The sequence below is a fragment of the Phoca vitulina genome, unplaced genomic scaffold (genome assembly GCF_004348235.1).
Source record: "Phoca vitulina isolate PV1807 unplaced genomic scaffold, GSC_HSeal_1.0 scaffold71, whole genome shotgun sequence".
In the NCBI taxonomy this organism is placed as follows: domain Eukaryota; kingdom Metazoa; phylum Chordata; class Mammalia; order Carnivora; family Phocidae; genus Phoca; species Phoca vitulina.
The window spans coordinates 4,675,054-4,692,836 of NW_022589774.1; the positions used below are offsets into that span (position 1 = coordinate 4,675,054).

Below are 17,783 nucleotides of genomic sequence, written 5' to 3' on the forward strand. Positions count from 1 at the left end.
TACTTACTTCAGTTGTTGTAATATTTAAATTTCCTAGCCATTAAGAAGTTCTCTTTGTATCTTACCTAAATACAGAACTCTTTGTTGTATTTCTGAGTCGACTCTGAAAATCAAGGTCAGTTGGTCATGGTGTCAGTTTCACATTAATTAATGAATCCCTGCTTAATATAGAGCCATTTTGGAAAGCTTCAAGCTGCATTCTATGAGGATGGATCTAAAACTTGTTTAGTGTCTTTTCTCCAGATGTCCATGAAAAAAAATTACCTTTTCCAAGTTGTTATCCTTCTTTACTGGCCCAATCAGAATAAAGACGGCATTCAGGCTAGGCACCTTCATACTTTCAGAAGCAGTTTTTCTTAGATTAGGATGAGCAGTATCTTTCAGCCTGAGTACCATCAGAAAGTGTAACCCCAAGAGGAGAGAAGAAAGAGCAAGTAAGGGGAGAGGAAAAGAAGCTGGCTATCACTGGAAGAAAGAGGAAAGGAAGATCAAGGAAAGATGGAAAGAGAAATGGGGAGCACAAGAAGTAGACTCAGCAGTGCTAGAGGAAAACCCACAGCGATGTCGGCTGCCAGTCGGTGCCTCCTGGAGCAGATAGCAAGCCTAGGGAGGACGGGGAGGTCATTGGCGGATAAGGCCTACTTGGTTCTCTTGCTCTGCCTGGGTTGCCTTGCTCACATTGGGGCCCATCCACATTTGAAGCAGTGTGTTGGTCATTATCTACCTGTTAAAGACTCTGGCAGAAAATTGTGAGGGCTTTCAAAGCAGCATAAAACCAATGAACCTCATTCTTAGATTCCTTAGTTGAGCAAGTTCACAGAAACCAGTAAAGGAATACACCTTGTCTGTCTCATGAAGGGCCTCTCAAACTTTTCTACCCAAGTACTTCTGTCTGTAGAGGTGATATGAAATGGCTCCCCTAGGGGACAAGTGAAATGTGATCCTGAAGTTTCTCCGAAGTCTTTTTATCTTGTAAATCTATGCAAATTTTATATTCTGGTCCATAATAGATCTGTGTTTCCTTTACTAGTAAAACAATATCCCAGCCACTCCCACAAATATGAAAATCTTTGATGCTCAGGAAGATGGACTGTGCTAACCCCGTAACTTCAAGGACCACCCAGCCCTCCCTTGCCCCCAGCAGTGATACATTTCACCTGGTGCACATTCCCAGCAGTGATACGGGAGAATAGGCATAACATGTAGCCTTTGAGGGGCTAGGCTACACTGGGGATGACACCTTGGATCTTTCACTGAATAAAACAGTGCCTTTATAAATTATGTTAGCCATTGATTATCTTACATAGACTTCCCTCAGCAGCCCTCTGCTCAATTCTAATAGGAAATTTGGGGGGTGGCTCTAGTCTAGAGCTCCTCAGGGCATGTTGTTAGACCCTATAAAACATCTCGTTAATTTTCACAATTTTCTCTGAGCTGACTGGGTCAGATGTTCCTCTTTCTTGGGCACACAAACGCAATATTCTTTCTCCTCCATAAGGTTGCTTGGGAATTTTAAATAATTCATGTAAAATGTTAAATAGTTCCTAACATATTGGAAGCTGTCAAAAATGTTAGCAGCGGGCTTATTGTTGCAACTCTGATTGCAATGCATGCCTAGTGTGAGCAAAGCAGTAGACCTACATGGACAGTGAGAGACTTCATGGCTGGTCAGTCATTTTGGGTCTTGAGCTGTGAACTGATTTCTCCTTAGTGAAACTAAGAAATATGTACTTACTACTATATGATGAGTAAAGAAAATAGAATAACAAATTCTTGAGCAAAAAGATATTAAAAAAATAAAACCATTAACTATGCTAGTGGGAAAGCTTAATCTTAGTTTCACATGATTTAGCAATGTGGCCAGGTAATGGAGTTCCGTGGAGGAGCAAGGCCTAGCATGGTGCCTAGTTTGTGCTGCTTATGTATGTTGGTTGAATGAATATGATAGGTTGAGACCTGAATATATACATTCCTGAATAAGCAAGGCATTAAGTGTTACTTAATGCTCAGTGAGAAGCCATTTCAGAATTTTGAAACCGGGAAATGATGTAATCCATTGCTTGGTTTAGACTGGAAGGAAATGTGCAAGAAATTATATTTGATGACTGGACTATGGTCACTTTTTTTTACTTTTCTGAAGTTTCTAAGAACTTAGACCCTTCCTGAAGTTTTTTAGTGCACACTTCCGAAGGTGACAGTCCTCGCTGTGGGGAGGTTAGGAAGGCGGTGGGGACAGTGAATTTGAATCTGGGAAGGGCAGCATAAGTACCTTGAATGAGAGCTCCCAAAGAGTTGTCCTTCAAGAGAATCACTATTTTAGGAAATCCTTGAGTATAAAGTCATAGAAGTTAGAGCTAAATTTAAGTGAGAGGCCCTCAGGTATAACCCTTTTACAGCCCTCTGTTACAGATGAGATCCAGTGGATTCCTCAGGGCCCTTCGCCCAAGCCTCCTGATTTCCAGTCCCGGTTGCGCTCTCATATATAATACATTTATGTTTGTGGGGAGAGGGTGGAGGCAGACTCTTAGGGAAGATTGGCCAGCATAGCTTCATCTTCCTGCTCCAGCACACCCGAATGTTTTCCTGTCTTCTTGCTATCTGTTTAAAAAAATGCGCCACCTAGCTATTCATGTAGGTTCATAAGTATAAGGATGAAAATAAACATCTCATCCCCTCAGAGGCAAATCACTAAAATATTTTGTCATCTTTTCTCACCAGTCTTTTTTTTAAATATATATTTCTAAAATTAGAATTCTCTTGTTTTATACCTTGTTTTTTTAATTTAATGTACCCATTTACTTATATACTTAAACTTTATATGAGTACATCATTTAAAATGTTTATGTAGTAATATTCCATCATATTGATGTGTGTGTGTGTGTACACACACTGGTACATAGACACACACACATACAAATATATATACAATGTATATATAATTAAATTTCTATTGTTAGGTCTCAGTTTTTTCTTTTTTTTTTTTTTAAGATTTTATTTATTTATTTGACAGAGAGAGACAAAGCGAGAGAGGGAACACAAGCAGGGGAAGTGGGAGAGGGAGAAGCAGGCTTCCCATGGGGCAGGGAACCCGATGTGGGGCTCGGTCCCAGGATCCCGGGATCATGACCTGAGCCGAAGGCAGATGCTTAACGACTGAGCCACCCAGGTGCCCCAGGTCTCAGTTTTTCAAATAAGCTGCTACTTTATAAACACACGTGACTTCAGCAGGCTTAGGAGACTTTTGGTTATTCACACAGTAGTTTGAGTGGTTAAAAATCTATGTTTTCTTTTTACCACCTGGCTGAGAGCAGAGAGAATGGAGGTTGTGATTTGGCCTAGAGCACATCCCGGGAGGAAAGACTGGGTGGGGCTAGTGTGGAGGGATGTAGTTCTTCACGGGCTGCTTGAGTTCCAGAAGAGGGTAGGTACTGGGATATGGAAGATGGTACTGAGTAGGAGGAATTTCAGTATTTCCATAGGAATGGCTCTGTTTTCTTTTTCTGGTCCACATGACCTTTGCTCCAAGGCTTAAAGCTCAGGCTGTTTTCTGAGTTTCGTGGTTCTTCTATGCAGTAGATTTACGAAGTATTGGTTAAAAGGTTGGGGACGTGAGCACCACTTCAGTTATTTCCAATTTCCGACCTAACTACTTAAAAACTTTTGAACATTATTTTTATGAGTCGTGGGTTACCCTGCACCCAAATATTAAGTGTGTTGTGTCAGCCAAATGGAAGTGAAAGGGTAGACATTGACTGGCTTAGTGACTAATCAAATATCGTTAGGAAAGGACAAGAAGGCATCAAATAGATGTAAGGGCTAAAAGCCTCAGAACTGGTAAAATCAGTGTTGCTGATTTGTGGAGAAACATGAAGATCACACCTGAAAACTCATATTGCATTTTGGGAACTCGTGCTGGTGAAAGATAGGGCTAACACAGATAAACTGTGATTTGTAGATATTCTAAACACCCTTCCTTATCTTAGCCAGTAGTTTCAGTTAGGGCTTAAAACAACACATCTGTTTGTACTTCTAAATATCAAAATGGGTAAATTTGCATTTCACATGCTCCTCCTTTGGTTGAAAACAATTGATTATATAGGAGAGGGATGGTATTATAAATCAGGTTTTAGTTCTGCTGCTGATTTACTATATGACATTGGACAAGGCATTTCACCTCTCTGGCTTCTAATCTGTAATTAAAAGGATAATTACTGGTTTAAGTAATTTTTGAAGTTCCTTCTGAACCTAGAGTCTTTATTTCTAAAACAAAAAATGACCCCTGAGGCAGCGTTGGCTATACTTTCTTGAATTTGAAAAATTAAGCAAAATGCTGATCTGGTAGATTCATACAACTTTTAAGTGTAGCTTCTTGAAGGTGTCCCTCTATCAACTAAAGAACAAATGTCTCAGTTTAATATATGACTGCATCCAAAAAAAAAAAAATGCAACCACAGTAGGTGACCAAAGGGGATAAGTAACTTTCAGGAATTTTGAAAGCCCAGTAGTATTTAGTATATGCTCTCTCAGCATTAAAAAGGTCACCTTGCTAATACATGTTAATTTTGAAAGTTGAATTGACCTTTGGAATTTTAATATCAACCTTTTTTGGTGTGTTTAGAGGTTGGAGCAATCACAGAAGAAACAGAAGCCTGTGATTGGTGGAGTTTGGGTGCTGTCCTCTTTGAACTTCTCACTGGCAAGGTAAGCAGTGACCTGGACGTTTAATAAGTTTACCCAGATGCTACCTTGATTTCAAATTGAGAACATTTAACCTTTGCCTTTAGTTGTTAGATCAGAAACTAAATAAGAAAACCTTTGATTTTTTATTAAAAAAAGCAGAAAAATGCAAGTTTATCTAGATTCCAGATTTTTTTTTTTAAGTATTATATTGGATAAATAATAAAATTCCGTTATGTCATAATGTTAGCACGTAGATATATGACTAAACATTCTTTTTCTTCATTTTCTATGATTCAGTTTTAACAGCATTAAATCTGTAATGTTCATGTAAGAGGATGTATTAAGATTCTCTGGATGTTTTAAACATCTTGTTGGAAAGCAGGAGGGAATTCTCATTTTAGAAAATTAATGTAGATATAAAAGGTAACATTACCTTTTTTCTCAATACTGTAAATTTTTCCTATCTGTTCTAGCTTAAGGACAGAATTTATACTCTCTCTGATCAATAACTTAAGTAAGATGTTTGAGGTTAATAGACTTTAATAGAGTATTGTGCACATTGCCTCCTGGGAAGAAAACAGAGGAAATCAGCAGTCCTACTTTTGTAAGTAGTCATCTACCTTGAATATGTAGGTAATACTGAACTCTTAAGATTGTTGTGGATTATTACAGATCATCTACATGTACAATTAAATCATAAAGTGCTATAAATATATAAAGTGTTATTATTAACCAATTCTAAACTTAGAAGGTTTTTCAGAACATTAAAAATTCAGAGATACCAAGTCCCTTTTTAGTTTTTGTGTGTAAGGTAAACTTTTCTGTTATGAGCCATTCCCTGTATAACTAAGGGAAGAGGGCTAGCAGCATAAAGCTTATGATGTGATTTTGATGATTGCCTTCATTTCAGTTAGAAGTTCTGTAGGCTCGTGGCCCTTGGCCTGAACCGCTTAGGAGATACTGTGTTGATTACTACACCTCCAGTTAAGATGGTTGTTGAGCTTTCTATACTTGCTGTCCATAAATCCTGTGATAGAACAGAATATGATGTTATTTGGGATAAGAAGTGTACCTGATTGATTATTTCAGACTCTGGTTGAGTGCCATCCAGCAGGAATAAATACTCACACTACTTTGAACATGCCAGAATGTGTCTCTGAAGAGGCTCGCTCACTCATACAACAGGTAATTTAATTGACCTCTACTGGCCAAGTATATCAGCCATGCAAATTAGCAGAATCCATAGTTATAAAACCTTAAAGATATTAGTTTGGGGCAAGAAAGACTCGTTACTAATTACAGATTCAGAACTCATACTGTGTATGGTTAGGCTTCTGCTATTATTTAAGTATTAGTGAGGTCAGAGAGAACAGTTAAAGCTTATTGGTGTTTAAGTCTTTTTTTTTTTTTTTTTTCCAAAATCCAGGCTAATGTTTAGTCAATTTCACATGTTTGTGTAGGTATGAGATTTAAGTATCGTTTTTAGCTTGTCTGGAGCTGCTCTGTTTCTGCTATTACATTTTGTAACCATGTACGATGGCTGTTTTCTTTTTCTTTCTTTCTTTCTTTCTTTCTTTCTTTCTTTCTTTCTTTCTTTCTTTCTTTCTTTTTTTTTTTTGACTGGATATTTTCAATCTTTAATTCATATTTAGAAACTTAGGAATAGGCTACTCAGGTTGCTTTGGAGAAAAGTGGTGTTAGAAAATCTTGCCAAGTTAGATTACTCCTAGCTTCATCCATTGATGGAAGTTGAGCATTGATGTCAGTTAGTGCATTTTCGGTGGCTTTAAAGAAAGAGACTATTGATAATTAAAGTTCAGTATCCCAGAGGTAGGCTTAGAACTCCAGTGAGCTTCTTAAATTGATTCCTCACATTTAAAATGCTCCTCTAATTTTGAATAGTGAGTTTTGGAGAGTATACTGAGGGTTGTTAGCATTGGGGAATGATAGACTCACAGCAAATCAGCAAGAGTTGTCAGGCCTAGGATCCTTATAGTTTTATGAGAAACATAAAGGGAAAAGGTGATTTGAAAAAGATCAATAACTATCATTTTTGTTTCATGAAACCCGAATTATTTTTTTTTTTAAGAAAGGGGCAGTGGGGAATATACTAAGAAGAGAATTACCTAGTATTCTCTTGAAGAGTGATTTGGGTTCCATTCAACAAATACATGCACAAATATATGCAAGACATAGTGCTGTAAGCTATGAGGGTAACAAATAACTATATCACGGATGGATTGGATCAAAGCTGTCAGAAGCTTAAAAACTACTCTGGCAAGTCAAGATAAGGAGGGGCTATAGTTGATGCAGTGATAGTATTAGGAAAGTTTTTGTGTAGTGGATGTTATTTTTGTGGAGCTCTAGAATTTTGGTGTGACAAGGTAGGATGTGGCAGAAATAGCTAGGTGGAAAGAACAGCTTGAAAGAGGGAAGGAGTCCAAAAGACCCAAATTAGGAAATCAAAAGTTTGGTTTATCTGGAGTGGAGGAGTGAATATAGGAATGAGTAATAGTAGTAGATGGGTGTGGAAAGGTAAGTTGGAATTCTCTTATGAGGTTCTGTTATCATGATCACCAGGGAAGAGTGATCATACTTAATTCAGTTAAAAAAAAAAAAAAGGATATTTGGAGTTTTTGTGCAGAAGAATGAAAGGATCAGAGTTGTGCTTTAGGAAGATTAAAATTTCCCAGAGAATGTAAAACGTAAAGAAACATAACCAGGTTGGAAATAATGAGATGAGAATACCCTTGAGCACTTTGCAAAAGGATTAAGAGGTAATGCAAAGATATAGAACACGTTTCATTCTAATGGGAAAAAAAGGACAGCTACTCATTTGATTTCATCTTACTTGTTGTGGCACAACAAGATAAATTCCAAGTATTTTTTTGGTAAATAATTTGAGGAAGGCTAGCAAATGCTTTTTGTTTGTTTGTTTCCCTCCTTAAAGTCCTTATTATATAAAACTGAGAATAGAATTACCTACACAATTTATAAAGGTCCGCTGCTCCTATCTTTATTAGAAATTATGTTATGAAGGAATCTTGGCTTAAAGTTTGTTAAATTCTCCGATACAGATACTTATATATTATATAGTAAATCAGCTTTCTGTCATTGGCCTGCCTAAGGAAACTACCACTCATGTTGAGGAAACATCATCAGGAAAGGGAAAAGGGGTCTCTTGGCATGATTAGCAATTTGTCATTTTGACTTTCCTCTTCCACTACCTCACAGGTCATAGGGGTCTTTTTTTTTAAAAATCACAAAATGATTTATATGGAAATAATTATTCTGCTTTGGGGAGATTTCCCCCTCTTCTGTCTTTCAGCTCCTTGCTTTCTTCCTAGATTTCATAATCCCCTGTACCCATGGTTCAGTCATCTCAGTCATGTGAATGGTGCTAAAGTAGACATAGTTACATTTTAAATGCAATTAAAAGGAAGATGCTTACATTTTACAGATCCTCAGAGCATGTATATTTGTACTTCACAAATTGTGACACAATTGTTTTGTTAGTTGAAAAATACTATATGAGAAAAAGACCTTCAAAACAAATCTTTATGTCTTCATTGCTCCCAGCTTTATTGCCTGAATATTCTTCAGGAGAAGGGACGTTGGCGGTGACTAACTTGGTTTCGTCACTGGCCGCTAACACGTTTGCTGAAGCAACAGAGTCTTTGTGTGGTCTCTCTTAGGCCTGGTATAGTATTTAAAATGGCAGGATAAACAAGAGAGTCATGGGTAAGACAATTATACTTTTGTCTGTAGATTTATAATTACAGATTTGTAGCAAAGTCCATGAACTAATTAAATTGGCTTTAGTAAAAGTCAAAATAGGAACCTTTATTGGAATTTCATAATGAGGTCATGTTTTGGAAAGAATAGGGGTGGAAAAGCCAATTGTAACCAAGAAGAAAGAATTTTCTTTCTGTTCATATGTTTACTGAAATATTAAAAAATATGCTGTAGTTATATTTAATTCTTACCAGTGTTTGATATTTTAAATTTATATTAAATTGTTTGATGCCTTCCACATTTCAGTCCGTTAGACATGAGTTGTCAGATTTTGAAAATGGATTTGATACATTTAGGATACTCTTACAATGTTTGTTTTATAATAGCAGCTTTTCACTTAACACCTTTTAGCAGTATCTAATATTAAAATTCTTTGAGCAGTTAGCTTTAATAAACAATAGTCATTTTGAATGCTAGATACAATAATTTCAAGCGAAAAGATTGAGTACAGTCTTTTGAAGTATATGCTTCACACCTCTTGTGTATTTGGTAATATTAAAGTGAAGTAGTAGATTCTTGGCATTTGCAAAAGATTACATACTCATGAGGCAGTATAGTGTTATGTTTAAGAGCATGGATTCTGGAACCACAGTGCCTAAATTCACATCTTATCTTTGCTACTTTCTACTTGTATGATCTTAAATAAGTTACTTAATTTCTCTGAGTCTCTGTTTTCTCATCTATAGAGAGAATAGAATAGTAGCTACTCATAGAGTTGTTGTGAATTAAATTAATTAAACTATGCTATGCACTTAGAATAATGCCTGGTGCACAGTGAGTGTCACATAAATGTTTTATATCATTATTATTGATAGAGTAATACTGAAGGTTCATAATACATAGTAATTTGTATTTGATGAAGCATGTGTTGAATTATAGGGTTGCTATTGTAAGGGTGAGGCAACTGCTGGTGATATAGGTGAAAACGTCGAAAAAAGTAGTGGACTGGCACGTAATAGGAAATCAATTGATATTTTTCATACAAATAATTGAATTAATGAATCATAAATGAAAAAAATAGAAATAAAGGTAAAAAGAGAAGAAACAGAAGTTTTGGCTGAATACATAGAAACATTAATGAAAAGAAATAATTTAAATATTTACTATAAGAATATTCTCAAATTCGAATGGCTGTATAGTCATATAAGGAAGTTGGCAAATTCTCTCTTGAGAAAGGAAGTTATAACATTGGACAGAATTGGCAAAAACAACCATCTCAGTGCTTTGGATATTGATCAAAGGGATACAACAATCTGAAAAGTGTTTATACTTGAAAAACAGCCAAACTTTGGGAAAGAAGAGTGGGACTCTGTGGCAGTTTTGCCTGGGCTGCTCCCATTCTCTTTTCTCTGCTTGGTCAGGGGTGAAGTTTCTTCCAGACTGAAGCAGGCCACGAGGACCAACCCTGAGGTTGCATGCCTGTGTATAGGAGCAGGAAGGATCCCAGTTGAAAGTAAAAACCAGGGGAGATTTGTAAGGGGCCTAAATTTTTAATGTGTTCTCCTATGCATCGGCAGAGGACAGAAGCTTTAGGGGCTGAGGTTTAATGTAACCTCTTTTCAGTCACAGATTGACCACTATGCTATGCACACACAGGGTGATCCCTAGGAAGTGAAGCTCAAAAGTAAAAACAAGGAAAAAGGAGTGAGCAGAGATAGCAATAGTTGCTTGTTACAAAGTGATGGGAGGAGCAGATTTACAGATCTAGCTGAAATAAGTTACCAAACAAAGAACAAACCAACCAACAGCAATGATAATAGTCTTCTTGGGGAAAAAAGTTGGACTCTAGAGTTGGTAAAATGTCATCCAAAATATCCCATTTTCAGCAAATATTATATGATATACACAGAAACAAAAAAATGTGACTCATATGCAGGGAAAAAAGCAGTCAGTAGAAATTGACTCTGAATGTCCCCAGGTTGAATTAAACAGACTTCAAAGTGGTTATTATAAATATGTTCAAAGAACTAAAAGGAAACCATGTTTAAAGAATTAAAGGAAAGTATGACAACAGTGAATCAGCAAATAGAAATTCTCATTGAGACATAAATTATATTTTTTAAAAAAGAACCAAATAGAAATTCTCAAGTTGAAAAATACAATAATAACAATAATTATTGTTTCAATAATTGAAATTCACTAGGGGGAAAATTGATTAGAGCATCTCAACAGCAAATTTGAGATAGATGAGGGAAGAATCAATAAACTTGAAGATAGAATGATAGAAATGAACAAATCTGGGGGTGGGGGGGAAGACCAGAAAAAAGAAAAATGAACAGGGCTACACAAACCTGTAAGATAATATCAAATGTACCAGCGAGTCCCAGAAAAGGAAAGAGAGAAAGGGGGAGCAAAAGTATTTGAAAAAGTAATGGCTAAAAAAATACCCTAAATGTGATGAAAAACATTGATAGGCATCCAAGAAGCTCAGTGGACTTTAATTAGGAAAATACACTTAGTCATATTGTTGAAAAACAAAAACAAAGAGGAAAATCTTGAAAGCAGCAAAAGAAAAACCACTCACTTTATACAAGGAGACCTTAATGTCTGATTTCTCATCAAAAACGTTGGAAGACAGTACACACTTTTAGCTATAAAATAAGTAAGTCACGGAGATGAAAAGTACCCATAGGGAATGTAGTCAGTAATATTGTAACAACACTGTGTGGTGACAAATGGTGATTATACATACTGTGGTAAGCACTGAGTAAAGCACAAATTGTTGCATCAATACTTGTACATCTGAAACTAATATAACATTGTATGTCAATTATACTTCAATAATAATGATAAATAATAGTAATACCAAGAGAAGACAGAAGACAGTGAAATAACATATTCAAAGTGCCGAAAGGAAGTTAACTATCAACCAAGAATTCTATATCCAGCAAAAATCATCCTTCAAAAATGAAGATGAAATAAATTCCTGAGTAAAGACTGAGAGAATTCATTGCTAGACTTGCCTTACAAGAAATAATACAGGAAGTCTTTCAGGCTGAAAGGAAATGACGATACCACATAGTAACTTGAATCTGTAGGAGGAAATGAAGAGCACTGGAATGGTAAAATATGAGTCCATGAAAAAGACAACGAAAAAGACTATTTTTTTCTCATTTTTCTTCTCAACTTCTTTTAGAAGACGTAAGATTGTTTGAAACTAATTATAACATGCTGTTGAGTTTATAACATACAAATGTAATATATTACATATTTGACAGTAATAGACAAAAGGCAGAAGGAATGGAGCTATAGTTAGAGCAGAGTTTCTACATTTCACTGGAATTAAGTTAGTCTTAATCTGAAGTAGATTGTGATAAATTTTATTTTTTTTTAGAGAAGGGAGGGAGAGGGAGAGAGAAAGAATCCCAAGCAGGCTCCATGCCCAGTGTGCAGAGCCCGACGTGGGGCTTGATCCTATAACCCCAAGATCATGACCTGAGTCAAAATCAAGAGTCAGACGCTCAACCGACATAACCATAAGAGAGCTGAAGTGGCTATATTAAATTCCTGACAAAATAGATGTGAAGACAGGAGACTTAACTAGAAACTAAGATACTTCATAGTGATAAAGGGTCAGTACATAGAAAGATATAACAATAAATGGATATGCTCTAATAACAGCCTCTATACGTGTGAAGCAAAATCTGACTGAATTGAAGGGAAAATAGATAATCCAATAATAATAAATGGAGGCTTCAATACTTCATTCTTGATAAATGATAGAAAATCAGCAAGGATACTGAGAAGACTTCAACAACATTATTCACCATCTCTGACATATATGGAACAATGATTGCAGAATACATTCTTATCACATGTACATGGAACATTCTCCGAGATAGATCATATGCTATACCACAAAACAAGCTTCAATATTAAAGGGGGATTAAAATCATACAACATACTCTGATCATAACAATTTAATTAGAAATCAGAAAGAGATCTGATGAGTCCACAAATATTTGGAAATTAAACAACACACTTCTACATAGCCTATGAATCAAAGAAGAGGTCTCAAGAGAAGCTAGAAAGTATTTTTAATGGAATGAAAGCACAATATATCAGAATTTATCAGCTGCAGCTAAATCAGTTATTGAGGAAATTTATGGCTTATAAACACCTATATCAGAAAAGAAGAAAGGTCTCAAATGAAAATCTCACCTTGCACCTTGGGAAACTAGAAAATTCCTAAAAAATTTTGTGTTATTAGAGCAAAGATAGGCATATAGATCAATGGGTTGGAATTGAGTCTCCAGAAATAAACCCTTATATTTATGGTCAGTTGATTTTCAATAAAGGTGCCGAGAGAATTTGATGGTGAAAAAATAGTCTTTTCAACAAATGGTGCTGGGAAAATCAAATAAGTCACATGCTAAAACCAAAATGAACTAAGGCTCTTACTTCATACCATATTCAAAAATTAACTCAAAATAGCTCTTAGACTTACATAGATGGGAGCTAAAACTAAAAATTGTAGAAACCATAGGAGAAAATCTTCTTGACAGGTTAGGCAAAGAGTTATTAGATATGACACCAGAAACATCCATAAAAGAAAACAGTTGATAATGTGGGCTTCATTGAAATTAAAAACTTTTATACTTCAAAAGATATCAGTAAGAAAATGAAAAGACAAGCCACAGAGTGGGAGAAAATATTTCAAATCATGTAACTAATAGGGACTCGTATTCAGAATGTATAGAGAACTCTTATAGGGGCACCTGGCTGGCTAGGTTGGTAGAGCGTACGATTCTTGATCTTGGGGTTATAAATTCGAGCCCCACATTGGGTGTAGGGATTACCTAAAATCAAGTCTTAAAAAAAAAATTCTTATAACTAAATAAATAGACAATTCAGTATAAAAATGGGCAAAGATCCACCAAGGAAGCCCTATGAATGACTTAGAAGGCCATGAAAAGATGCTCACCACCATTACTCACTAGGGAATACAAATTAAAATCATAATAAGATGCCACTAATACCCACTAAAAGGGCTGTAATCAAAAGATAGTATCAGGTATTGGTGAGGATGTAGAAAAACTGGAACTCTCATACATTGCTGGTGGGAATGTAAAACCGTGCAGCTACTTTAGAAAGGTTTGGCAGTTTCTTAAAAAGCTAAACATAAATTTGCCACATGACCCAGCAGTTCACTCCTAGAAACATCCTTGAGAGAAATGAAGACATATGTTTACACAAAGACATATATGTGAATGTTAATAGCAATATTACTCTTTATGGCCTCAACCTGGAAAGACTACAGGCCTATTAACTGGTGAGTAGATTAACAAAATGTGTTCTATCCAAAAATTGGAATGCTATTCAGAAATAAAAGGTAACAGACTGTTGATACCTGCTACAACATAGATGAATCTGAAAAACATTATGCTAAGTAAAAGAAGGCAACTACAAAAGGCAACATATTTTATGAGTCCATTTACATGAAATATCTAGGAAGGTCACATTTATAGAGACTAAAAGCAGATCACTGTTTGCCTAGGGCTGGGGATGGAAGTGAGGATCAACGCAAACAGCATGAGGAAAGTTTTTAGGGTGATCACAGTGTTCTGAAACTGGATTGTGTGATGGTTCCACAACTTTTTACATTTATTAAGAATCACTGAATTGGGGGCGCCTGGGTGGCTCAGTTGTTAAGCGTCTGCCTTTGGCTCAGGTCATGATCCCAGGGTCCTGCGATTGAGTGTCGTATTGGGCTCCCTGCTCCATGGGAAGCCTGCTTCTCCCTCTCCCACTCCCCCTGCTTGTGTTCCCTCTCTCACTGTGTCTCTTGCTGTCAAATAAATAAAATCTTAAAAGAAAAAAAGAATCACTGAATTGTACACTTACACCAGATGAATTTTATGCTATATAAATTATCCCTTAGTAAAGCTGTTAAAACAAAACATGAGGATGCACGAAAGTCTCAAGACACATTATTTCAGCATGCCCATGAAAGAAGTAACTGGACGTCTCAGATTTTGGCGCAATATCTAATTAATGTCACAGTGTGCTTTGGAATAGGAAATTGATAGGTGTAACTGTCCTATTATGAGTTTGAGAGAACCAAAGTGAGTTACTCAAGGTCATGTTTAAAATCAGTTGAAAAGCCATAAACTCAGATATCCCCCACCACCCCACAGCTACAGTGGTTTTAGACATAGCTCCCTTTCAAGGAAATCTCGTCGGTTGGCTATTAATCAAGTCCATTGTCACTAGGGTTGAATCGAGCAGTTCTTTCCTTTCCTATATTTTTGTTTTCCTTTGATTCACCGCTTGGATTCCTATTACTCACTAAATCCTTCCTTTGTAGCTCTTGCAGTTCAACCCTGTGGAGCGTCTTGGTGCTGGAGTTGCTGGTGTTGAAGATATCAAATCTCATCCATTTTTTACCCCTGTGGATTGGGCAGAACTGATGAGATGAGCGTAAGGCAGGGTTATCTGCGCACGTTCCGACCTTCTCTGTGACAGGCAGCTCCAGCATGGAGGCAGCCCTGCCTCACACTCACCGATGGAGCACCGAGACGTTGGGATGAAGACCTTTAGAGGAAATGGGGGAAGAAAAAGGCTGGAAGAGAACAGTTTCTTTACCATTACTCTCTGGACAAGATATTGGCTACATTTGCAAGGGGCATTTATGTGCAAACCTTTAAACAAGGTGTGATCTTTATTTTATCTGCATTTAGTGTTGCAGATGAGTTGTAAACCCAACTGAAAGAGGAATGCCCTTCAAGAACTTCCTCTGAAAGCTCCAAGTGTACATTTAAGTGTTACTTGAAAGGAGGACCTTTACATGGCAGCTAATAGTGCTTTCTGCTAAGCAAGATTGGTTTATATGATCATAATTAATATTTGCTGAATAATACACTAAAAGTGCTTCATGAATAGTGTCATCTATGGAGCTTAAAAATTGAGGAAAGAAGAATATATACATCATGTCTGATAGAAAACATCTACCACGATGCTACATAATTAATATATGCTGAATGTGGTTCCATATTATTTCATACTTTCAGAAGTCCACTGAGAAGAAAACGCTCACGTTGCCAACTTCGTATACTTTGTTGGTTGGTACTGCTTAGAAAGGGTTCATAGAAACACCGTCTCTCAACTTTATCTTTCTGCTCCCTACACCTGTTGCCTGTTCTCTCATATTCTGTTCCCTCTTCCTCCACTCGTACATATGCAACAAAAAGGGAAGGGAGTATTTATTTCCCCAAATGTATCAACTTAATAAGGACTAAGAAATCATGATTATAAAATAAATGTGATAAAAATGGAAATCTCTCCTTCATTTAATTGCTTAAGTTTTTTGTTTTGTTTTATTTTAGAAAGGCCTCTCTTTCTTTCATCTTGGAATTTTAGCAATTTCTGCTGCTTCTTATGCTTAACTTCATTTTAGGGTTTTGGTTTAGTGTAGTAAGAACCAAAGGATCTCATCTAAATGGAATTGAATGGCAATCCTATTTTATTACTTAGTGACAGGATTTCCAGATCTGACCTCCTAATTTACTTGACATGATACAGAAAGAATATGAGTATTCATACCTCTCCAGACATTTGTTATTTGTTATTTCTGTGTGTTGCTAAGATAGCTCCTGCATTTGTGCCTTGTTTATAATAATTTACAAATGTTTCTAAAGCATTAATGTCTGTTTTTAAAACTTTATCCAACGAAGAAAGAAAAAGTCACTTTTTCGGAATTAGGAGCCATCAGAAATAATGAAGGTTTTCCATATATTTTAATCCTTTGAGTTTTGAGATCTATATGGGAGCCCATTCCTTCTCCACGAGCATCTCTACAGCTTCCATCTGCCGTCAGCTAGGTCCTGCCATCAAAGTAAATGGAAGCAGAAAATGCTTTAGTGAAACAAAGGAAATGTGCAAGCATTTTTTTCTTTTTCTATTTTCCTACTTCCCCCTTTTCCTTCTGGTTCCCTTATAACCTGAACCTCAGATGAAGGACTGCAACAACACCAGGATGGGGAGCAGGTCACCAGGATCAAAGCACAATCAAGATGACATCACTCCCTGGAACTGGGTTTCAATTCACCAGCCCTCCCTGGCCTCATAACAGGAACTTGCGCAGGTGAGACTAAAGAATGACTTCCTGTGTAGGACCAGTAGGAAATCTGCAAGTACTTAGAGCTACCCGTGGCAGAGCTTCCTTCCAGAAGTGCCCTATGACATGAAAGTAGGCCTTCCCAGCTGAGGTGAAGCTCCCAGCCCTGCCACGTGGTTTTGGTTCCTTGGATTCAGGACGGTCCTGTCGACAGATGACTGCTGTGTCAGTGTGTTGACCGGTCTGCTGCTTCAGTTCCCTCTTTCTCTCTGTATGTCTGGTTGGAACTTAACGTAAATACGTCATCCGTAATCATGGTGGACATGAATTATTACAGTAAGGAACACATAGGATATGGCTTTGGGGTGACAGACCCAAGTCTGTTTTTATTTGATGATGTATATTAAAATATTAGTATTTCTAATGCTCTGGATGATCCTGCTTTTTTGTTGTTGTTTTTAACTTTTATTTTTTTGAGCATATGGCCTGTAGGTCCAAACATAACTTGCCACTGTGTATTTTTCATGTGATTTTCTTATTGAAGTAAAACATACCTAACATAAAATTGACCATAGAACCACTTTTCAGTATACAGTTTATTGGCATTAAGTACATTCCCATTTTTATCCAGCCATTACCTTTCCATTATCCCAAACTGAAAACTCTGCACCCATTAAACAATAACTTCCCATATTCCCCTTCTTCCCAGCCCCTAGTAACCACTGTTCTACTTTCTGTCTCTATGAATTTGACTCTTCTAGGTCTCTCATATAAGTGGAATCCTATAGTATTTGTCCTTTTGTGTCTGGCTTATTTAACTTAATGTAATGTTTTCAAGGTTCATCCATACTGTAGCATATATCAGAATTTAATTCCTTTTTAAAGGCTGAATAATATTCCACTGTATGTAGAGACCACATTTTGTTTAGCCATTCATCTGTCATTGGACATTTGGGTGTTTCCTACCTTTTGGTTGTTATGAACATGGATGTATAAACATCTGTTCAAGTCCCTACTCTGATTTGATTTTATATTTTTATATGAAATTACCAGTGTCACTGACTATTATTTTACGGTGCTCTTTATAAGAGAGCTTTTCCACCAGGTGGTCAGTAACATGGTAGTATAATGTCACCTATCGTAAGAAAGGATATGAAAGTCAGTCATTTCTATTTCATAGAAACAGAGATGAGCTCTCTATGAGTAAAAAAGAATGCCATTATTTTTTCTTTCTTTCTTTCTTTCTTTCTTT

General features: G+C 36.6%; 1 protein-coding gene across 5 annotated transcripts in view; it reads left to right on the top strand.

The window, feature by feature from the left end:
• RPS6KC1 (ribosomal protein S6 kinase C1) overlaps positions 1-17,783 on the top strand; it is a 246,129-nt gene that overhangs the window by 172,592 nt on the left and 55,754 nt on the right. For 4 of the 5 annotated variants that reach the window (XM_032393177.1, XM_032393178.1, XM_032393180.1 and 1 more), the window contains 3 exons: positions 4,619-4,701; positions 5,770-5,865; positions 14,783-16,178. In XM_032393177.1, the coding sequence (XP_032249068.1) occupies positions 4,619-4,701; positions 5,770-5,865; positions 14,783-14,893 (290 nt within the window). In that variant the 3' untranslated portion in view covers positions 14,894-16,178. Of the gene's footprint in view, positions 1-4,618; positions 4,702-5,769; positions 5,866-14,782; positions 16,179-17,783 lie in introns of those variants that run through there. The other variant, XM_032393179.1, reaches the window with a different exon arrangement.